Raw genomic sequence first — 18,836 nt, 5'->3', positions numbered from 1 at the left:
TTCATTTTCCGAGCTTCAAGAAATACGGAGAAATAATTGTTATATGATAATTTGGAGTGCATAAATATCATGTTGCTCATGATAACATGAGCAGCAAAATTGATATATATATATTTAATAAAATGCTTATATCCTAATTCTAAAAGCTTATATGAAAATGAGTTCCTTAAAACTAGTAATGCTTTTTCCTAAATGGTTTGTTTTTCAAACTAACCTGTAGTAGTACTTTAAAGAACAAAATTATTTCACATAATCCATACAATAGACCTGGAGTATAGATACTTTGATGTAAGTGACAATTGTAAACTAAACCTGCACTTCAGAATCAAAAGAATACATCCAGATTTTTAACTCTGTATCCTTTGTGACTAGTATCCTCATTTTTCTGATTCTTACCTTCCTACTATAGAGGTTATTTTCCTTACCGTATCTTATACAGTTTTTTGAGAATTAAGTAAGATAGTATACTGTTCATTCCCTCTTCTGTTTCCCCTACTTTTCTGTGTAATTCAACCCTCTGGAATATAAGAACAGAATGAGTCATCTCCTGCAGTAGACTTCCCAAACAGGTCACTATAGGAGAGAGATCATCCCCCAGTGTTCTTTCCATGCAGTGATGCTCATTGGTATTATCTACTCTGGCTGTGACAAATTCAGTGAGAGAAACAACAGGTATGCATCATGCACAAATATACTCCAGTAAAGTGGCCCAAATTGCCTCTTTTATTTTTTATTTAATTTTTTTTACTCATTAATTCAATTTATTTTTTTAATTATTTTTTAATTAACATATAATGTATTGTTTGTTTCAGGGGTACAAGTCTGTGATTCATCAGTCTTACACAACACCCAGCACTCACCACAACATATATCCTCCCCAGTGTCTATCACCCAGTCACCCCATCCCCCACCCCCCTCCCCTCCAGCAACCCTCAGTTTGTTTCCTAAGATTAACAGTCTCTTACGGTCTGTCTCCCTCTCTGGTTTCTTCTTGTTTCATTTTTTCCTCTTCCCCTGTAATCCTCTGCCTTGTTTCTTATCATATGATAATTGTCTTTCTCTGATTGACTTATTTCGCTTAGCATAATACCTTCTTGTTCCATCCATGTCATTGCAAATGGCAAGGTTTCATTTTTTTGATAGCTGCGTAATATTCTCTGTGTGTGTGTGTGTGTGTGTGTGTGTGTGTGTGTGTGTGTGTGTGTACACCACATCTTCTTTATCCATTCATCTGTCGGTGGACATCTGGGTTCCTTCCATAGTTTGGCTATTGTGGACATTGCTGCTGTAAACATGGGGGTGCAGGTGCCCCTTCAGATCACAACATTTGTATCTTTGGGGTAAATACCCAGTAGTGCAATTGCAGGGTCATAGGGTAGCTCTATTTTTCACTTTTTGAGGAACTTCCATTCTGTTTTCCAGAGGGCTACTCCAGCTTGCATTCCTACCAACAGTGTAAGAGGGTTCCCCTTTCTCTACATCCTCACTAACATCTGTCATTTCCTGACTTGTTGATTTTAGCCATTCTGACTGGTGTGAGGTGGTATCTCATTGTGGTTTTGATTTGTATTTCCCTGATGCCAAGTAATGTTGAGCACTTTTTCATGTGTCTTGGCCATTTGTATGTCTTCTTTGCAGAAATGTCTATTCGTGTCTTCTGCCCATTTCTTGATTGGGTTATTTGTTCTTTGGGTGTTGAGTTGATAAATCCTTTATAGAATTTGGATACTGGCCCTTTATCTGATATGTCATTTGCAAATATCTTCTCCCATTATGTTGGTTATCTTTTGATTTTGTTGACTGTTTCTATTGCTGTGCAAAAGCTTTTTATCTTAATGAAATAGTTTATTTTGCCTTTGTTTTCCTTGCCTTTGGAGACGTGTCTAGCAAGAAGTTGCTGCAGCTGAGGTTAAAGAGGTTGCTGCCTGTGTTCTCCTCTAGGATTTTGATGGATTCCTGTCTCACATTTAGGTCTTTCATCCATTTTGAGTCTATTTTTGTGTATGGTGTAAGGAAATAGTCCAGTTTCATTCTTCTGCATGTGGCTGTCCAGTTTTTCCAACACCATTTGTTGAAGAGACTGTCTTTTTTCCATTGGATATGCTTTCCTGCTTTGTGGAAGATTAGTTGACCATAGAGTTGAGAGTCCATTTCTGGGTTCTCTGTTCTGTTCCATTGATCTATGTGTCTCTTTTTGTGCCAGTACCATACTGTCTTGATGATTACAGCTTTTGTAATATGGCTTGAAGTCTGGAATTGTGAGGCCACCAATTTTGGCTTTCCTTTTCAACATTCCTTTAGCTATGTGAGGCCACCAACTTTGGCTTTCCTTTTCAACATTCCTTTAGCTATGTGAGGCCACCAACTTTGGCTTTCCTTTTCAGCATTCCTTTAGCTAGTCTTTTCTGGTTCCATACAAATTTTAGGATTATTTGTTCCAGTTCTGTGAAAAAGTGGATAGTGTTTTTGATAGGGATTGCCTAGAGCAATGTAAATTGCTCTAGGTAGCATAGACATTTCACAGTATTTGTTCTTCCAGTCCATGAGCATGGAATGTTTTTCCATTTCTCTGTGTCTTCCTCAATTTCTTTACGTGAGTATTCTATTGTATTCTGAGTACAGATCGTTTGCGTCTTTGGTTAGATTTATTCCTAGGTATCTTATGGTTTTGGGTGCAATTGTAAGTGGAATCAACTCCTTAATTTCTCTATCTTCTGTCTCTTTGGTGTATAGAAATGCAACTGATTTCTGTGCATTGATTTTCTATCCTGCCACTTTACTGAACTCCTGTATGAGTTCTAACAACTTTGGGTTGGAGTCTTTTGGGTTTTCCACATAAAGTATCATGTCATCTGCAGAGTGAGAGTTTGACCATATTGCCTCTTTTAAACTCAGAGTATTTGCCTCATAATCTCATTCTTAATCCGTAACACAGATCTTTCCCCAAGTTTTCCCAGACCATCTCTTAAGGTAGAGGTTATTATAGTATATTTGACCCCACTTTATCATTTGCTTTATTTGCATGTGGTTTTTTTCCCTAGATATCCTTGGTAAGAAGATGGCTCTATTACTACGTTGATGGGGCCTTCTGCTCACTAGGTCAAACTCTCAGCATTACTCCAAATCTCTTTCACTTTTGTGATCACAGGAATATGAACATACATTCTACGTTTTCTCCCTCTTTTACTTATACATGTTCACAGCTAAGTTCACTGACTTTATGCATTGTTTCTAATGAATTTTAATATTTTCAATTTCAGTAAAATCAATTCCCCTTCTAATCACTACAGCCCAGTCAACACTTGAGCAAAGTGTCTGGGATAGTATTTAGTAGTACATTCCATTCATTTTTTTACTCTTGACTGTCACCATCGAATCAGCGTATTATCAGAGCGGGTTAGACGTTGTCATGATTCCCTGCCATTTTTCTTTTTGTCATCCCATGCTCTACAAGGTTATTTCCAATGAGAAGAAGGGAGGCAGGGGATATAAATTAAGGGAAGAGCCAAAGTGGTATGCTTTGGTATTGTTAATTTTTAACTCATTTAAATAAGATGTGTCAGTGAGTAGATAGTCTGTCAGTCGTCATTGTGTTTTGCATGAATTTACCTTGTTGAAATAACTATGTACTATTAGGTGTTTTGTTATTATTTAAATTTAGTTGACACTGGGTTTAACTTCAGTTAAGAAGTTAGTTTGGTTTGGTTTGGCTTGGTTTGGTTGGTTTGATTTTAGTTAGAAAAGATAGTTATAAAATGGGAAAAAGTTCTTAAGTGAACCACAGTTTAGGGTATGATTGAATCTGGGAAAGCAAGGCTGAGGAAATTATGAATAACAAGTACAGAACTGTATCTATATTGTGACTCAACTTTTTTCACACATTTATTCATATGGGTGCTATGCTGCGTATTAGCTCTGGCATGGAATGGCATCCAAAGCAATTTTCGGTGCTATTATTTTACTGTATTTTATGGTAACAAAACGTCACCAATAACTTATTTATTTTTGAGACTGGTTAGAAATTTATATTTTATGTAGGTGGAGTATAAAACCAGTGGATGGAAGTTTAGTTAGCAGTTGGAAACAGGCCTAAAGTTTGGGGAAACGCATTGTCAAAGACTTACCAATAGCAACTTAAATCACAGCCTAAAGTCTGCTTCACAATGTTTTTAAGGGACAGGGTTTTGTTGTCGGTGGTGGTGGTGGTGGTGATTGTGTATGTGTTCTATATCAAAATCAAATTACTGGGTACATTTCTAGTACAATATGAGGTCCTCAGTAATAGGTAACCAGGTAAGGAAACCCTAAGTAAGTTATTTAACTTATGTGGGTCTCTCAGCTTCTTCATCTATAAAAAAGAAAATCCCCCAAATTTAGTGTAGATAATCTTCTGTGGTTATTTCTATTGGTAGAATTCAGTGATCCAGGTACTGAATAAAGTAAATGTGGATAAATGAAATTCTTCAAAGCAAGGAATCATTAATTTATTTATAATTTAAAAATATTTATTTGTCACCTTCTATATGCTAACTATTCACACTAAGCACCCAGGGTACAGTCCTAAACAAGGTCAGCTCACTGCCCATATGAAGTTTACATTCTCGTGGGGAAGGCAGATCAAAACCAAGTAAACAGAATAATTTCAAGGGTTAATAAGTGTCATGGATGATAATAAGGAGGGGTCTGTCTTTTGATTGAATCCTTACAGGAAGATTTCTCTGAGGAAGTCACCTATGAACCAAAAATCTGAAGGATGAAGGAGCTAGCCATGGGAGGTGTCAAAAGAGAGCCATCTGGGTAGCGTAGAGAGATCTGCAAAGATCTGAAGCATGAGTGATATTGTTATGTTCCAGGTGCTGCAGTAGCTAGAGTGCAGTGAACCAGTGGCACGAGATGAGATAGAGGCAGAAGCCAGATAATGTAGAACATTTTAGTTTGTAAGTAGATTTATTTAGTTCATTCTAAGTAGTAGGGGAGGATTTTAAACAGGGGAGTAATATGATCCAATTCATGTTTTAGGAAAAGTGCTCTTTGTAAACATGGCTTGGGATAGACAGAAGACCAGTTAGATGTGGCAATGGTCTCTATGGGAAATGACAATAAAAATATGGAAGAGGAAGATGGATTATAAAGAAAGAGCCCATAGCCAAGTTTTAAAGATTATGGATAGGAGACAAAGGCAGGAAAAACAAGAGAGAGTAAGAGCCTCTAGCAAGCTGTATAAAAAAGATGATAAGAGATAATTATACCCTATAGAAGCTCAGTAAAGAGGATGTTCAAGAGATCTATGGCTAATAATACCACATACTGCAGAGAAGAAGAAGGGCTATGCAAAGACTATTAGCTTTAGTGATGATTTAGATTGATGGTGATTTTTAAGCATTTCTTTTCATTGGTAAGCAAAGAGAGAGGCCACAGTTCAAGGTGATGTGAATAAAATCAATAGTGAGGAAATGGAGTTGATGTGCAAAGAGGTTCCTGAAGGTTTAGAAACTGTGGCTGTTTGGCTCTTTTCTGTGGCTTACGGCTTGTTTTACTTTCAGTATTATTACTTGGTTTTGCTGTCATATCTCAAAGGGAATTTCAATTAAATTTCAACTGTTTTGAGTTCATGTCTGCATAGATGCTTCAAAATTATAAAATAACAAAGTTAATGGCATTGGACACTGTATAAGGTTTGGTTATTCTTCAAAACTAAGAGGGATTTTAGAGTGGGGGAGTGTTTCTGTACTTGGTAAGTTCTCTCTTCTCACTTTCCGTAGAACGAGATTTTCTTCATAAATAAAAGAAAATGCATTTAGTTCATAGACAAACTTGTCATTCCTTTATCTGCAGCCAAATGTGAAAAATTATGAAATTCTAGAATCATAAAAAATAGAAACTTAGTTGTTTTATTGAGTGGGAAGCTTTTTCCTACTATTAGGCTTTGGATCGAGGAGTGTAAATGGAAAAGCTGAAACTGTTTCATGTGACTTTCCTAAGACAGGCTGACGTTCATGTGTTTTTCTTAAGACAATCAAAATGTTAAAACCAAAGAAATGATTAAATTAAGATGAACATATGTATTCTTAAACAGGATGATTTTAGAATAAAAAGGACAAGATTTTATTATGTCTTTGTCTTTTCGTTGCTGTTGCCCAAGTTAAAAAAAAATAATACAAGCTTCTGAAGCTTAATCTCTTTAATTTATACTTAAGTCTGTCTCTATCATCCCATCTATTGGCCTTTAACATAGATAAGTATACAGAGAAAGGGAGAGAGACAGAGATAGAATTAAGCTATTCAAATTGGTGCTAAAAATATATCTTTAAAAATATATAGGAATGAATTCAACAAGGAAAGTACAAAACAGTGTGAAGAAAACTGTAACGTTTTCTTAAATGACATCAGATAAGATCTCTATAATAAAGGTCTATCTTATGTTCCTGGCTGAAAATGTTACTAAAATGTTGGTTCTTCCCATGTAATGAATGAATAACTTTTTAAAAATACCAGTTTGAGGGGCATCTGGGTGGCTCAGTCAATTAAGCATCTGACTCTTGATTTCCACTCAGGTCATGATCTGGGGATTGTGAGATCAGCCCCACATCAGGCTCGGTGCTCGGCATGGAGCCTGCTTAAGATTCTCTCTCTCCCTCTCCCTCTGACCCTCCACCCCCCTTGTGTGTACTCTCTCTCTTTGTCTCTCTCAAAAAAATCAATTAAGCAAAATAAAATGAAAATAAGTAAAATACCAGTTCGAATCCAGTGGGTTTGAGAGAGTAGAGTTCTGGGAGGTGAGAGGAGAGGAAGAACTAAGCAAAATGATTTCAGAGTTTATATAGAATTTTTTTCCTTCTGTTTAAAAGGCAGTATAGCATAGTGCTTAAGAGAACAGACTCTGGATCAGATTACCTGAGTTCACTTCTTGACTTCAGCATTAGCTGAGTACTTTGGAAGTTACTCAACCTCTCTGTGGCTCATTTTACCTATGTATAAAGTGTGAAGTTTTAGCTCCTATCTCATGAAATTGTTTTGAGGATAAAACAAGTTAATACATATAAATCACAGTAGTACCTTACACATAAAAAATGCTTAGTTGTTTGCTATTAGCATTATAGAAATTAGAAAATATTTAGAAAAAGGACTAGGTAAAGGAATCTTGTTCAACTCAATGTTCAAACTAATTGAATTAAATTATACATTAAAGTACATTATAGCATATTTTAAAGCAGCTATCATCAAAGCAGTATGGCATTATAATAGGAACAGACATATAGAGAAGTGAAACTAAATAAAGAATCCTATATATGAGAGGCTAAAACATTTTTAAATGTTTAAACGTGGCATTTAAATTCAGCAGGGAAAACTGGTTTACTTAACAACGTTCGAGGCCTAATTGGCTATTCATTTGGTAGGAGTAAATAGGCTCATACTTCATGCTATTAGCAGAAATAAATTCCAGACAGATTAAAGATGTAAAAGCTGAAGAAAGTGAATAAAATGAATCAGAAAATGTATTTCTATAATCTCTAGGATAAGGAGATCTTTGAAAGCAATACAAGAAACCCAGAGGCCTTTTTGTATCTATATGAGATGAAGGATATTTATGATAATCATTTCACAGTATATATGTCAGATCATTATACTGTATAACTTAAACTTGTACAGTGTTATATGTCAATTGTATCTCATTAAAATTGGAAAGAAAAAAAAAAAGCCAGAAGCCATAAGAGAAATCAGTACAGATGTGACTTTGTAAAAATTAACGATTTCTATTAAAAAGAATTTTTGACAAAAGATACCAGGAGGAGTCTAACATCAAAAGGACAAACTGAGAAAATATCTGCCTCATTCAAAAGACAGAGTTAATATTTCTTATATACAGGAGTTCAAGAAAGGTGAATAACAGTAGAAAAAATGGGCAAAGAATAAACAGACAAATCTCAGGAAAAAATTCTAAGCCAATAAACAAGAAAATACATTTCACTAAGGAAGAAGCAAAATAACAGTGGAATACCATTTTCCAGTCACCAAATTGGCAAATATTGAAAGAATTTATGAATCTATGCTAGCCAGGGATACGAGGAACCAAACATAATCATTGCAGTTGGAGGTTTGGATTGCAATAAATAAGCTTATATTTATCAGTATCAAGATTTTAACCTTTGACCCATTACTCTCTCGGGAATTTGTTCTACAGAAATAAAAGTATCAGTACATAAATATATATGTGTTAATGATATTTATTACTGCATTGCTTATAGTAACAAAAATTTGGAAGCAATTTGAGTTAACAGTAGGGATTTGACTAAATTTTGGAATACTCATTATGTAATAACTTGCAATTATTTAAGAAAATTATTCATATGTATATGTAGTGACTTGAAAGATAATCAAAATCTATTGTTACTTTTTAAAAATATGTACAGCACTTTTTTTATTTAAAAAAAGATACCCGATTTTATGAGCTTTAAAATGATCTGAAAGGAAATACAGTAAAATTTTGGCATTGCCTAATTCAGAAATATGGTACTAGAAGAAATTAGGTATTAGAAGAAACCAGAGTGTATTCTCTTTCTCTTTCTGTATCTCTTTCTTGTTTGACTTATGGTAAGCACATATTACTTCATAAAAAAAGAGAAAATATAGAGCTTAACTTCAGTCTTTAAAATAACCAGTAATAGAGTATGTTTGCAGTTTTTTTATAATTGTGTTTTCTTTAATACATGGTTATTGTAAAACTATCTACTCATTCTCATGCATTTTGTTTCACTTTAGCAATGTCTGACCGTCAAGAGAGTGCTCTTATAGAACTAATGGTTTGTACAATTCGTCAAGCTGCTGAGGCACATCCTCCAGTGGGAAGGGGTACTGGCAAGAGAGTAAGTTATATTAGTGCAAAATCTACAGAAAGACTTTTAATGTGTTTACCTATCTTAAATATCTGAAAATTTTAGTGGTATGTTTATCCATAAAAACATGGTATTTTTGTAAATGATACATGCTGTGGTGATTTGTCTTTATATTATATCTACTAATAACACTTAGGTTTCAAAAATAGATTCTTTTCTTCCATATTCCCAAAGCACCTGTACCTGCTTCTGATCTAGTACTTTAATAATTTTCATATTCATATCTTTTAAAAACACAGAAAGCTCTGAAAGCAAATGCCTGTTTTTCCTCCTCCATTTAGCAATTGTTTAATCTTTGGATAGTTGACTGTTTTCTTTCTGTGTTAATTCCCTTATTTGTAATATGGGGCTAATACAAGTTTTAGTGGTATTAAGATGAATTGAGATAATCACCGATAGAAAGACCAGCTCTGGTGGTATGCAGAGGTAGGTATTCTTCTCTACACCCCAAAAAGAAGTATAAAACTACAGAATTTGTCCAAAAACCTAATCAGAGGGTTCTGGGAATTCACCAAAGATAAAAGACAAATTGAGAAGCATTTATTTTTGAAAAACTACCAAAACTTCAGGTAAAAGCAGCAGGAGTCTACTGCCGTTTTGCCTGGCATTATAATTCACATACACCCACCCATGAACTTGATGTAGCTTTACCAGAGTGGTACATCTGTAAAAACCAGCAGCTTTACTCTCAGAGGGCACAGACTCATGGTAGAGCTTTGTGAACCAGAAATGGCAAACATGGTAGAAACAAACAAGGAAAAACCCACAGCTGTGATAGTCAGAGATTGTGGTCCTAGATGGGAAGAACAGTTGACCGACCAAGAATCTAATTGAAAGATCCTGGAATGAGAAAGCCATAAAAAGAATTAGATGAACTCTCCATGCATCACTGGCTGACTGAGAAGCCAGAGATAACCCAATGAAAAATAAAAGTCAAAGCAAACTTAAGAACTGGCTGGACTTTGTTTTTTCTTTTTCTTTTTTATGTTTTCACTTTTTATTTTAATTCTAGTATAGTTAACATATACAGTGTTATATTAGTTTCATATGTACCATATAGTGATTCAGTAATTCTGTACGTTACTCAATGCTCATTATGATAAGTGTATTCTTAATCCCTTCACCTACTTTATCCATCCGCCACCCACCTCCCCTCTGGTAACCATCAGTTTGTTCTCTATAGTTAAGGGTCTCTTTCTTGGTTTGTGTGTGTGTCTCTCTTTTTTTTTCCCTTTGCTCGTCTGTCTCTTAAATTCCACATATGAGATCATATGCTATTTTTTCTGACTTATTTCACTTAGCATTATACTCTCTAGCTCCATTCACATCATTACAAATGGCCAGATTTTTTTCCTTTCTATGGCTGAATAATATTCTTTGTGTGTGTGTGTGTATCACGTCTTCATTATCCACTCATCTATTGATGGGCACTGGGCTGCTTCTATAATTTGACTATTTTAATAATGCTGAAATAAACACAGAGATGCATGTATCCCTTTGAATTAGGTTTTTGTAATTTTTTTTTTGTATTTTGACCAGTAGTGTATTTACTGTATTATAATGTAGTTTTATTTTTAACTTTTTGAGGAAACATTATACTGTTTTCCACAATGGCTCCACCAGTTTGCCTTCCCACCAACAGCACACAGGAGTTCCTTTTTCTTCACATCCTTGCCATCAGTTCTTGTTTCTTGAAGAACTGGCTGAACTTTGAATATGCTTTCTAACCCAGGTCTCAGAGGGGCAAACCCTTAATAGATTTGAAGTTTAAGTTACTTTTTTAAATATAAAAATTAGAAAAACAAGTTAAAAATCCATAATTACTACAAGGTATTACCTAAAAATGTTGACTCTTCCAGAAAAATTACAGCCAAGCAAAGAAACAATAAAACGTGACCATACTTGGGAAGCCGGCAGGGGTTGGGGGGGGAAGCAAACAATAGAAATACCTTCTGAATAGGCCCAATTGTTGGATTTAGCAAATACTTCAGAGCTTATAAGTATGTTGAAAGAATCAAAGAAAAATATGTTCAAAAAATGACAGAACAATATGATAACTGAAATAAGGAAAACTTAATGGAAATTCTAGAGTTGAAAATAGCAAATTTGAGATGACAAGAAGGAAACATAGAACATGGAGGTAGATTAATAAAAACTATTCATTCTGAAGAACAGAGAGGAAAGAAGACTGAGGAAAAATGAGCAGAGCCCAAGAAGTGTGTAACAACATTAAGTGCATCAAATTTTTATAATGAGAGTTCTAGAAAGAAAGGAGTAAGAGAAAGAGGAAAGAAAAACATTCATAGAAATATTTGCCAAAAACTTGTCAAATTTGATGAAAATCATTAATCCAGAGAACAAGAAACTTAACAAAACTCAAGTAGTGTAAACATGAAAGATTCATCTCCAGATAGGATAGTCACGGTCCAAAGCCAAAAAGAAAAAATCTTGAAAGCAACAAGAGAAAAACAAGTCCTATAGAGGGCAATTGTAACAAGATTAGCAGTTAATATTTTATCAGAGAGTGGAGGCCAGAAGACTGACAGAAACACATATACACTGAAAGAAGACAGTATTGCTAACCAAGAATTCTAAATCCAGTAAAACTATCTTTCAAATATAAAGGTGAATTAAAAACATTCCCAGAAAAGCAAAGATTGACAGACATGTTGCTGGAAGACCTGCCTTAGAAGAAATACTAAAAGAAGTCCTCCCAGTCCTTCTGTAAAGAATAATACCAAATGGTAATTCTAATCCATAGGAAGGAATGAAGAGTACCAGAAATGGTAAATACATGGGTGGATATAAAAGGCCATGTATATAATACATTTTTTTCCTCTTAATTTCTTTAAAGGGACATGAGGTTATTTAAAGCAGTAATTTTAGTACTAAAGTACTAAGATTATAAGATATATAGATATATGTGACAGCAGTAATGTAAAGAAATGGAACTATATTAGAGCAAAATTGCTGTATTTTGCTGTAATTAAATATCAGCCTAAAGTTGATTATTGTAAATTAAAGAGTTTATTAGAATCCCCAAAGAAGGTAGTAAAGAAGGAACAGAGAAACAAAGAAAAAGACATGAGATGTATAGATAGCAAAATGGCTGACATAAATTCAATCATATCAAAATTTAATTAAATATGCATATACAGAGGGGCACCTGTTGGCTCATTCAGTTAAGCATCCAACTCTTGATTTTGGCTCAGGTCATGATCTCAGGATCCTGGTATAGAGCTCCACGCTCAGCAGGGAATCTGCTTCAGGATTCTTTCTGCCCCTCCTCCCACTTGCGCACTCGCTCTTTCTCTAAGATTAGATAGATAGATAGATAGATAGACAGATAGATAGATAGATAAACACATACAGAAATCCAAAACATAGAAATTGAGAAAACTATGGACTGGGTATGAAAAGATACTAAGAAGTTATTGTTTCATTTTGTTGGAGATGGCAAATTTTTATTCTTAAGTTTTCACTGTTAAAAATATACACTTAAGTATTTATGGGTGAAGTGAAATGATATACCAAGAATTTACCTTAAAATGTTACAGAAAAAAAAGGGGCGCCTGAGTGGCTCAGCTGTTAAGCGTCTGCCTTTGGCTCAGGTCATGATCCCAGGGTCCTGGGCTCAAGCCCTGCATCGGGCTCCCTGCTCAGTGGGAAGCCTGCTTCTCCCTCTCACACTCCCCTTGCTTGTGTTCCCTCTCACTGTCTCTCTCTGTCAAATAAATAAATTAAAATCTTTAAAAAAAAATGTTACAGAAAAAAGAACAAAACTATGTGGAATTAATGAGGCAATAATGACAAATAAGTGGTTTTTAGATTTTCCAAAATAAAAGTTTTAAAAATATGTGTTGTCCCAACTTTGAGATGAGAGCCTATTCAGGCTAAACATTTCTTATCCTTTTGACATATCTTAATCATTTTTTGTGCACTTTCTTGCTTTCTCATCAAGTTCACTTTCTACCTTTACTGTTTATATTAGTTAACTATTGCTATGTAAAAAATTACTTTAAAACTTAGAGGTTTAAAACAATAAGCCTTCATTATCTCACAGTTTCTATGGATCAGAAACCTGGGAGTGTCTTAGCTGTTTTTCCTGGCTTAAGGTTCTCATAGGGTTGCATTTAAGATGTTAGCCAGGGCTTTAGTGTCTGAAGATTTGGTTGTTAATTTACTACTTCATGATGGCTATGATGGCTTACTTACATTACTAGCGAGTTAGTGTTGATTGTTAGTGGGAGGCTTTAGATCCTCACCTTATGGACCTTTCAGTAGGACTGTTTGAATGTTTTCATGATATGGTTGCTACCTCTTTCCCCCACTCCCAGAGTGAATGATCCAAAAGAGAATAAAGCAGAATTAATGGTCCAAAGGAGAATAAGCTGGACTTCTGTGTCTTTTATGAGCTAGTTCTCAAAAGTGACATAACATCATTTCCACAGTCTCCTATTGGTTAACACATGTCAACCTTAGTCATTGTGGGAAGAAACTATCCAAGAACATGATACCAGGAGGCAGAGGTTACTGGAAGTCACTTTAAAGGCTGATTCTTCTATTACTCTAGCACAGGAATCTCCAACAAGCCATGGTGCCTTTTAATAGAGTAGTATTTAAAGTTAAAATCTTGTCACTAAGAGTATTCATTGTCAGTTGATTATTATTTCTGATGACACTTCGAGTACACAGAGCTAAGAAATATATGTATATATTTCTCTGTATATATATCCATATATATTTAAATTACATATTGATATTGATATTGATGACATAAATTTAGCATAGCAAGGTTTTTACCTCTTTGATTTTGTATGTTTTTTTCTCATTTTTATTTTTTGGAAACATGTAAAACATTTACATAGTTTAAAAGGTCAAAACCATGTAAAAATATGCATTCAGAGAAGCCCTTCATATATTTATATATCTCCCTTTACACCCCATTCCTACTAATAACCATTTTGTTTTCAGAATATCCTTCCAGTGTTTCATTTTACAAGTATAGATAAATGTATGCACTCTATCCTCCTCCCTCTACCTCAAAAGATAGCATATTTTGTACAGTGTTCTGTACCTTACATTTTTATTTAACAGTGTATCCTAGATATCACTCTATATGTTTATTTGGAGATCTTCATTTTCTTATGGCTGCATAGCATCAATTATGTGGATACATGATTGAGAGTCTTTTGGGTGGTTGCCAGTCTTTTACTATTAGAAATAATTCACTACACAGTGAATAATCTTGGGTCATTTCATACTTGTACCGTGTGTGTTGGTGGGGTAGATTGCTTAAAAATAGGACTGTTAGGGTTAGAGGAAAAATGTGTATCCAATTTTGTTAGATATTGGCAAATTCCTCCTTCATAGGTAGTGTGCCATTTTTACCATCCCATCAGAGGTTTTGAGGATTGAGTTCATGCATATAGACTGCCTAACATAATGATCACTTAATCAAAGACAGCTGTTTCTCTAAAATCAATACCTTTAGACCTCTCTCATACATTGCCACATGAATTTCATGACTTCTCAATACCCTGAATACATTCCTAGACATGTATTCCACATAATATGTAGTCTCTTCTGTTACTTTGTGCAGAACTAAACATAATACAGTAAATCATGCCATGGTGATTATTTTGTATTTTAAGAGGTTGAAAAGCAATAAAGTTCCTGGAAGAGAAATCAGATAGGAGACCCTATTCTTTCACATATTTTCAAACATCTACTGTGAGAATAAAGACCATTCTCAGCAGACTATTGACATTCCAGGAAATGTCGGCACTCTGAAGGGATGCACTATTGTTGTGAAGGGCTCCAGAGGAACCCTGGGAAGAGACTTCAGTCACATCAGTATAGAACTCAGTCTCCTTGGAAAGAAAAAGTAGAAGCACCAACTTGAGAGAAATAGAAAAGAAATCACTATTGTTTGCACTATCTGTAGTCATGTACGGAGCATGATCAAGGGCATTATAGACTGGGCTTTCAGAAATTACAAGATGAGGTCTGTGTATGCTCACTTCCTCATCAACATTGTTATTCAGGACAGTGGTTCTCCTATTGAAATCCAAGATTTCTTGGGTGAAAAATACATTGACAGGGTTCGAATGAGGCCAGGTGTTGCTTGTTCAGTTTCTCAAGCCCAGAAAGATGAGCCAATTCTTGAAGGAAATGACAATGAACTTGTATTGAAATCAGCTACTTTTTGATTCAGCAAACAACAGTTAAAAACAAGACTATCAGAAAATTTGGGGTGGTATGTTTCTGAAAAAGAAACAGTTCAGCAGGCTGATGAATGAGATCTAAGTTGTCCAGCTACAGAAACAGCAAGATGGCAAATGATTTTTCAGAGTTATTTGTGATATTTTAAAGACACATTAAAAGCTGTATTGATTCAAAAAAATTAGGGTTTACATTTATAAAGTGCTAATTTCTATTGGAATGTTTTTGTTCTATAAAGCCATTCAACATCATGGTGCTAGGTTCCTTCAAGATAATAGCAAAATATAAAATACCTTGGGGAAATGATTATCTTAACTGAACTTGCATTTTAATATTTTATTTTTGGAACCACTTATGGTTTAGCTAGTTGAATATGGGAAAAGGTGATGGGCATTATCAGCTTCAGTTGGTTCAGTGATGAAAGGCTGTACCCCTGTGTCTTGATTGTTGCCTAACAGACTTATGAACTTAGAAGGACAACTACAACAAATGAGTCCAGAGACATTGTTAGTATATGCTTTAAAAAATAAGTGAAAATTTATTAGCTGGTGACAGTAAAAAAAAGCATTACTTTTTAAAGTATTTTTAGAAAAGTGTGTTTAACAAAGGGGAGATTACTGTTAACATATTGAGGTTAAAACTGGAAAAATTATTTCACTGTTTCAATATTTTTATATTCATAACTGGTTTTATAGAAATGTTAATTTTTTTAATCTAAACAAGTAGTAATTTATCTAAGCTTTAGTGATTCTTAAGTAGCTATTTAATAAAGTAATAACTGCATGTTAATTAGAAATAAGCATAAAACTAGAGATATTTGTTTTAGTAATTTGTTAACCTCCTCTGAAAATTCTCAGCTACATTACCAATGCTTCATTGTTCTGTGTAACATTCTAGATTTATAAATTGTTATGTGACATTATATTATTTGCCCATTGCAATTTTTTTCTAGGTGCTAACTGCCAAAGAAAGAAAAACTCAAATTGATGATAGAAACAAATTGACTGAGCATTTTATTATCACACTTCCCATGTTGCTATCAAAGGTATAATTTCATTTACATTTCTGTGATAATATGCCACTGAGTTTGGTTATTACTAAACTATTAAAGTAGTTAACTTCTTTTTTCTTTGCTTCTCCTTCTTCTAGTATTCTGCAGATGCAGAGAAGGTAGCAAACTTGCTACAGATCCCACAGTATTTTGATCTAGAAATTTATAGCACAGGTAGAATGGAAAAGGTAAGACATTATGAAATCAAAATTCTATTATAGTCAGTTTAAATAACTGGATTATTTCATTTTCATGTAATCTATAGGCTTACTATTTGACAAATGCTTATTTTTATTAATGTAAATATCATAGTTTTTCTTTTTTTCCTCCTCAGCATCTGGATGCTTTATTAAAACAGATTAAGTTTGTTGTGGAGAAACATGTAGAATCAGATGTTCTAGAAGCCTGCAGTAAAACCTATAGCATCTTATGCAGTGAAGAGTATACCATCCAAAACAGAGTTGACATAGCTCGAAGTCAGCTGATTGATGAGTTTGTAGATCGATTCAATCATTCTGTGGAAGATCTACTGCAAGAGGTCTGTTTTAAAGTAAACACGTGTATATGATAATTTTGGCTAATAATTATTCAAAGTTGAATGTGCAGATCGTTTCCATAAAATAAAATCTAGTGGAATTCTCTGTCTTTTTCAAATCTTAGCATTATTGCAACTGTTCATCCTATAAACGTTAACTTTGGTTATACTTTATTTTAAAAACCTGTTTCGGGGTGCCTGGGTGACTCAGTCAGTTAAGCGTCTGACTCTTGGTTTCAGCTGAGGTCATGATCTCAGGATTGTGAGATAGAGCCCTGCATCAGGCTCCACACTGGGCATGGAGCCTGCTTAAGATTCTCTCTCTGTCTCTCTCTCCATTCCCCCCTTAAAAAATAAAAAAATAAAAAAAACTTTTTCATAAAAGCTAATTTTTTTTTTCTTTTTAAAGTCTGGCTTTTCTTAATTCATTTTTCAATTTTCCTGGAGCCTAATTTACATTTTAATATTACTGAACTGTTATGACGTGCTAATAAATAGAACATAAAAATTAAGTGTGCTTGTAAGGGACAGCCACTTACCAGTGGTATGCCTAGGATAACAGCAAACATCTCCAACTGGTTATTTTTATAATTATTCTTAGGATTCCCGCCTCTTGCCTTCTACCTCCAATCAGTGTAAGCAATTTGAGAACCCCCACAGTTTTCTGTGCTCTGATGGCCAGGCTGATAGGATTTTCTTTTTAATCCATGTAACCAGTTTTTTCCTGCTTCTAACTTTTAATTTTAACTTTTAATTTTTTTCAACAATTTTTGATTTTTCATTGTGATTTTGAGCTACAAAAGTAACTGACAATCAATAAAATCTTTGAATAACTATTAAAATCTTTGAAGTACATACCTTTTCACTCAGCAGCTTCAATGAATTTATCCTAAAGTATTAATCAGAAAAGTATACAATGTTAATGTTTACAGCATTGTTTAAAGTGCAAAAGTGGCTGTCTCTGAGTGTTAACAATTATGGGTGGTTTTTTTTTTGGTTTTTTGCTTATTTGTACTTTCTTATTTACCAACAGTGAATATGTATTCTTTATATAATGAAAGAGCATTCTTTTAGGCAGTAGTAATAGACTTCCATGTGAATTTCAGGATAAGTAAAATTATGGTAATGAAATAATGTCTATTTTATTTATAGGGAGAAGAAGCTGATGATGATGATATTTACAATGTTCTTTCCACATTAAAGCGGTTAACGTCTTTTCATAAGTATGTAATTTTATTTCGATTTGGTTAATAACATTTTTTAGCCAACATAAAATAGATTATTTTTATAATATTTAACATCCTTTTTATAGTGGGAAGTTTTAGACAAATACTGAGGTGTGATTTTTTTCTTATTATTCAGATTTTCTTCAGATAAATTATGGGGTTTTATTATTTGATTACTTATGGAGTAAGATTTATCACTCAGTGTAACAAATATACACTGTACACTGTACAAGTTTGTTAATCAGTACCATTACTAGGCTTACTCTATAAGCTGGAGTTTAGAGGTATTATTTGCATTTGATAGCTTTTAGAAATCTTATAAATAAGAAAAAATATTTTGGGGAAGGCCATGAAAGTTATGTCTATGAGCTTTTTTTCCTTAATCGTTCTTGTTTGTCTATTTATTATTGTGCTCTTACTGTGTAGACAGACTAGCTGGACTTGAATAAGGAAAAAAGGCTCAGATTAATGAAATAAATGTTATTTTTAAATTGTAATTTATATGTCCCTTGTTAATGAGGTATGCTTATCTTCTCCATAAAGAAAGGAAAATAGAGGACTTTGTTGTTAAAAGAATGTTTAAGTGTAGTCCTTACATTAATGAATACTTCAGATTTCAAAAACTGTGTCTAAAATCTAAGACATTTCTTTATATACAAGTATACTGTTTGGAATTCTGTGGAGAAGTAAACTCTTAGTTTTAAAAATATTTTAACATTTGAAAATAAAAGTTGACAACTAGTGTCAAAACTCCTTTTAAAAAAATATTTTGGTGTTTCAAAATAAAAGTTAACAGGCATTGATCTACAATTTTAGTAGTAGAACTCATGAGAAAATAAAATGTCAGCATTATTTCAATTAAGAAGCCTATAGCTACACTAAAGTTTTCTAGCTTTGCCATGTTT

The 18,836-nt window shown here is 33.9% G+C and overlaps 1 protein-coding gene and 1 pseudogene across 3 annotated transcripts in view; both read left to right on the top strand.

The window, feature by feature from the left end:
• Positions 1-18,836, top strand: part of STAG1 (STAG1 cohesin complex component) — a 418,952-nt gene that overhangs the window by 323,216 nt on the left and 76,900 nt on the right. For all 3 annotated transcript variants that reach the window (XM_045791826.2, XM_045791827.2, XM_045791829.2), the window contains 5 exons: positions 8,761-8,864; positions 16,072-16,164; positions 16,269-16,358; positions 16,505-16,708; positions 17,858-17,928. In XM_045791826.2, coding sequence (XP_045647782.1) covers positions 8,761-8,864; positions 16,072-16,164; positions 16,269-16,358; positions 16,505-16,708; positions 17,858-17,928 — 562 coding nt within the window. The remainder of the gene's footprint in view (positions 1-8,760; positions 8,865-16,071; positions 16,165-16,268; positions 16,359-16,504; positions 16,709-17,857; positions 17,929-18,836) is intronic.
• On the top strand, positions 11,029-16,048 carry LOC123788449 (large ribosomal subunit protein uL6 pseudogene; annotated as a pseudogene).

Source organism: Ursus americanus, chromosome 20 (genome assembly GCF_024610735.1).
Source record: "Ursus americanus isolate L20-20 chromosome 20, mUrsAme1.1.p, whole genome shotgun sequence".
Lineage (NCBI taxonomy): Eukaryota > Metazoa > Chordata > Mammalia > Carnivora > Ursidae > Ursus > Ursus americanus.
Note: the sequence above shows the minus strand (reverse complement) of the source record. Positions and strands in the feature narration are given on the sequence as shown.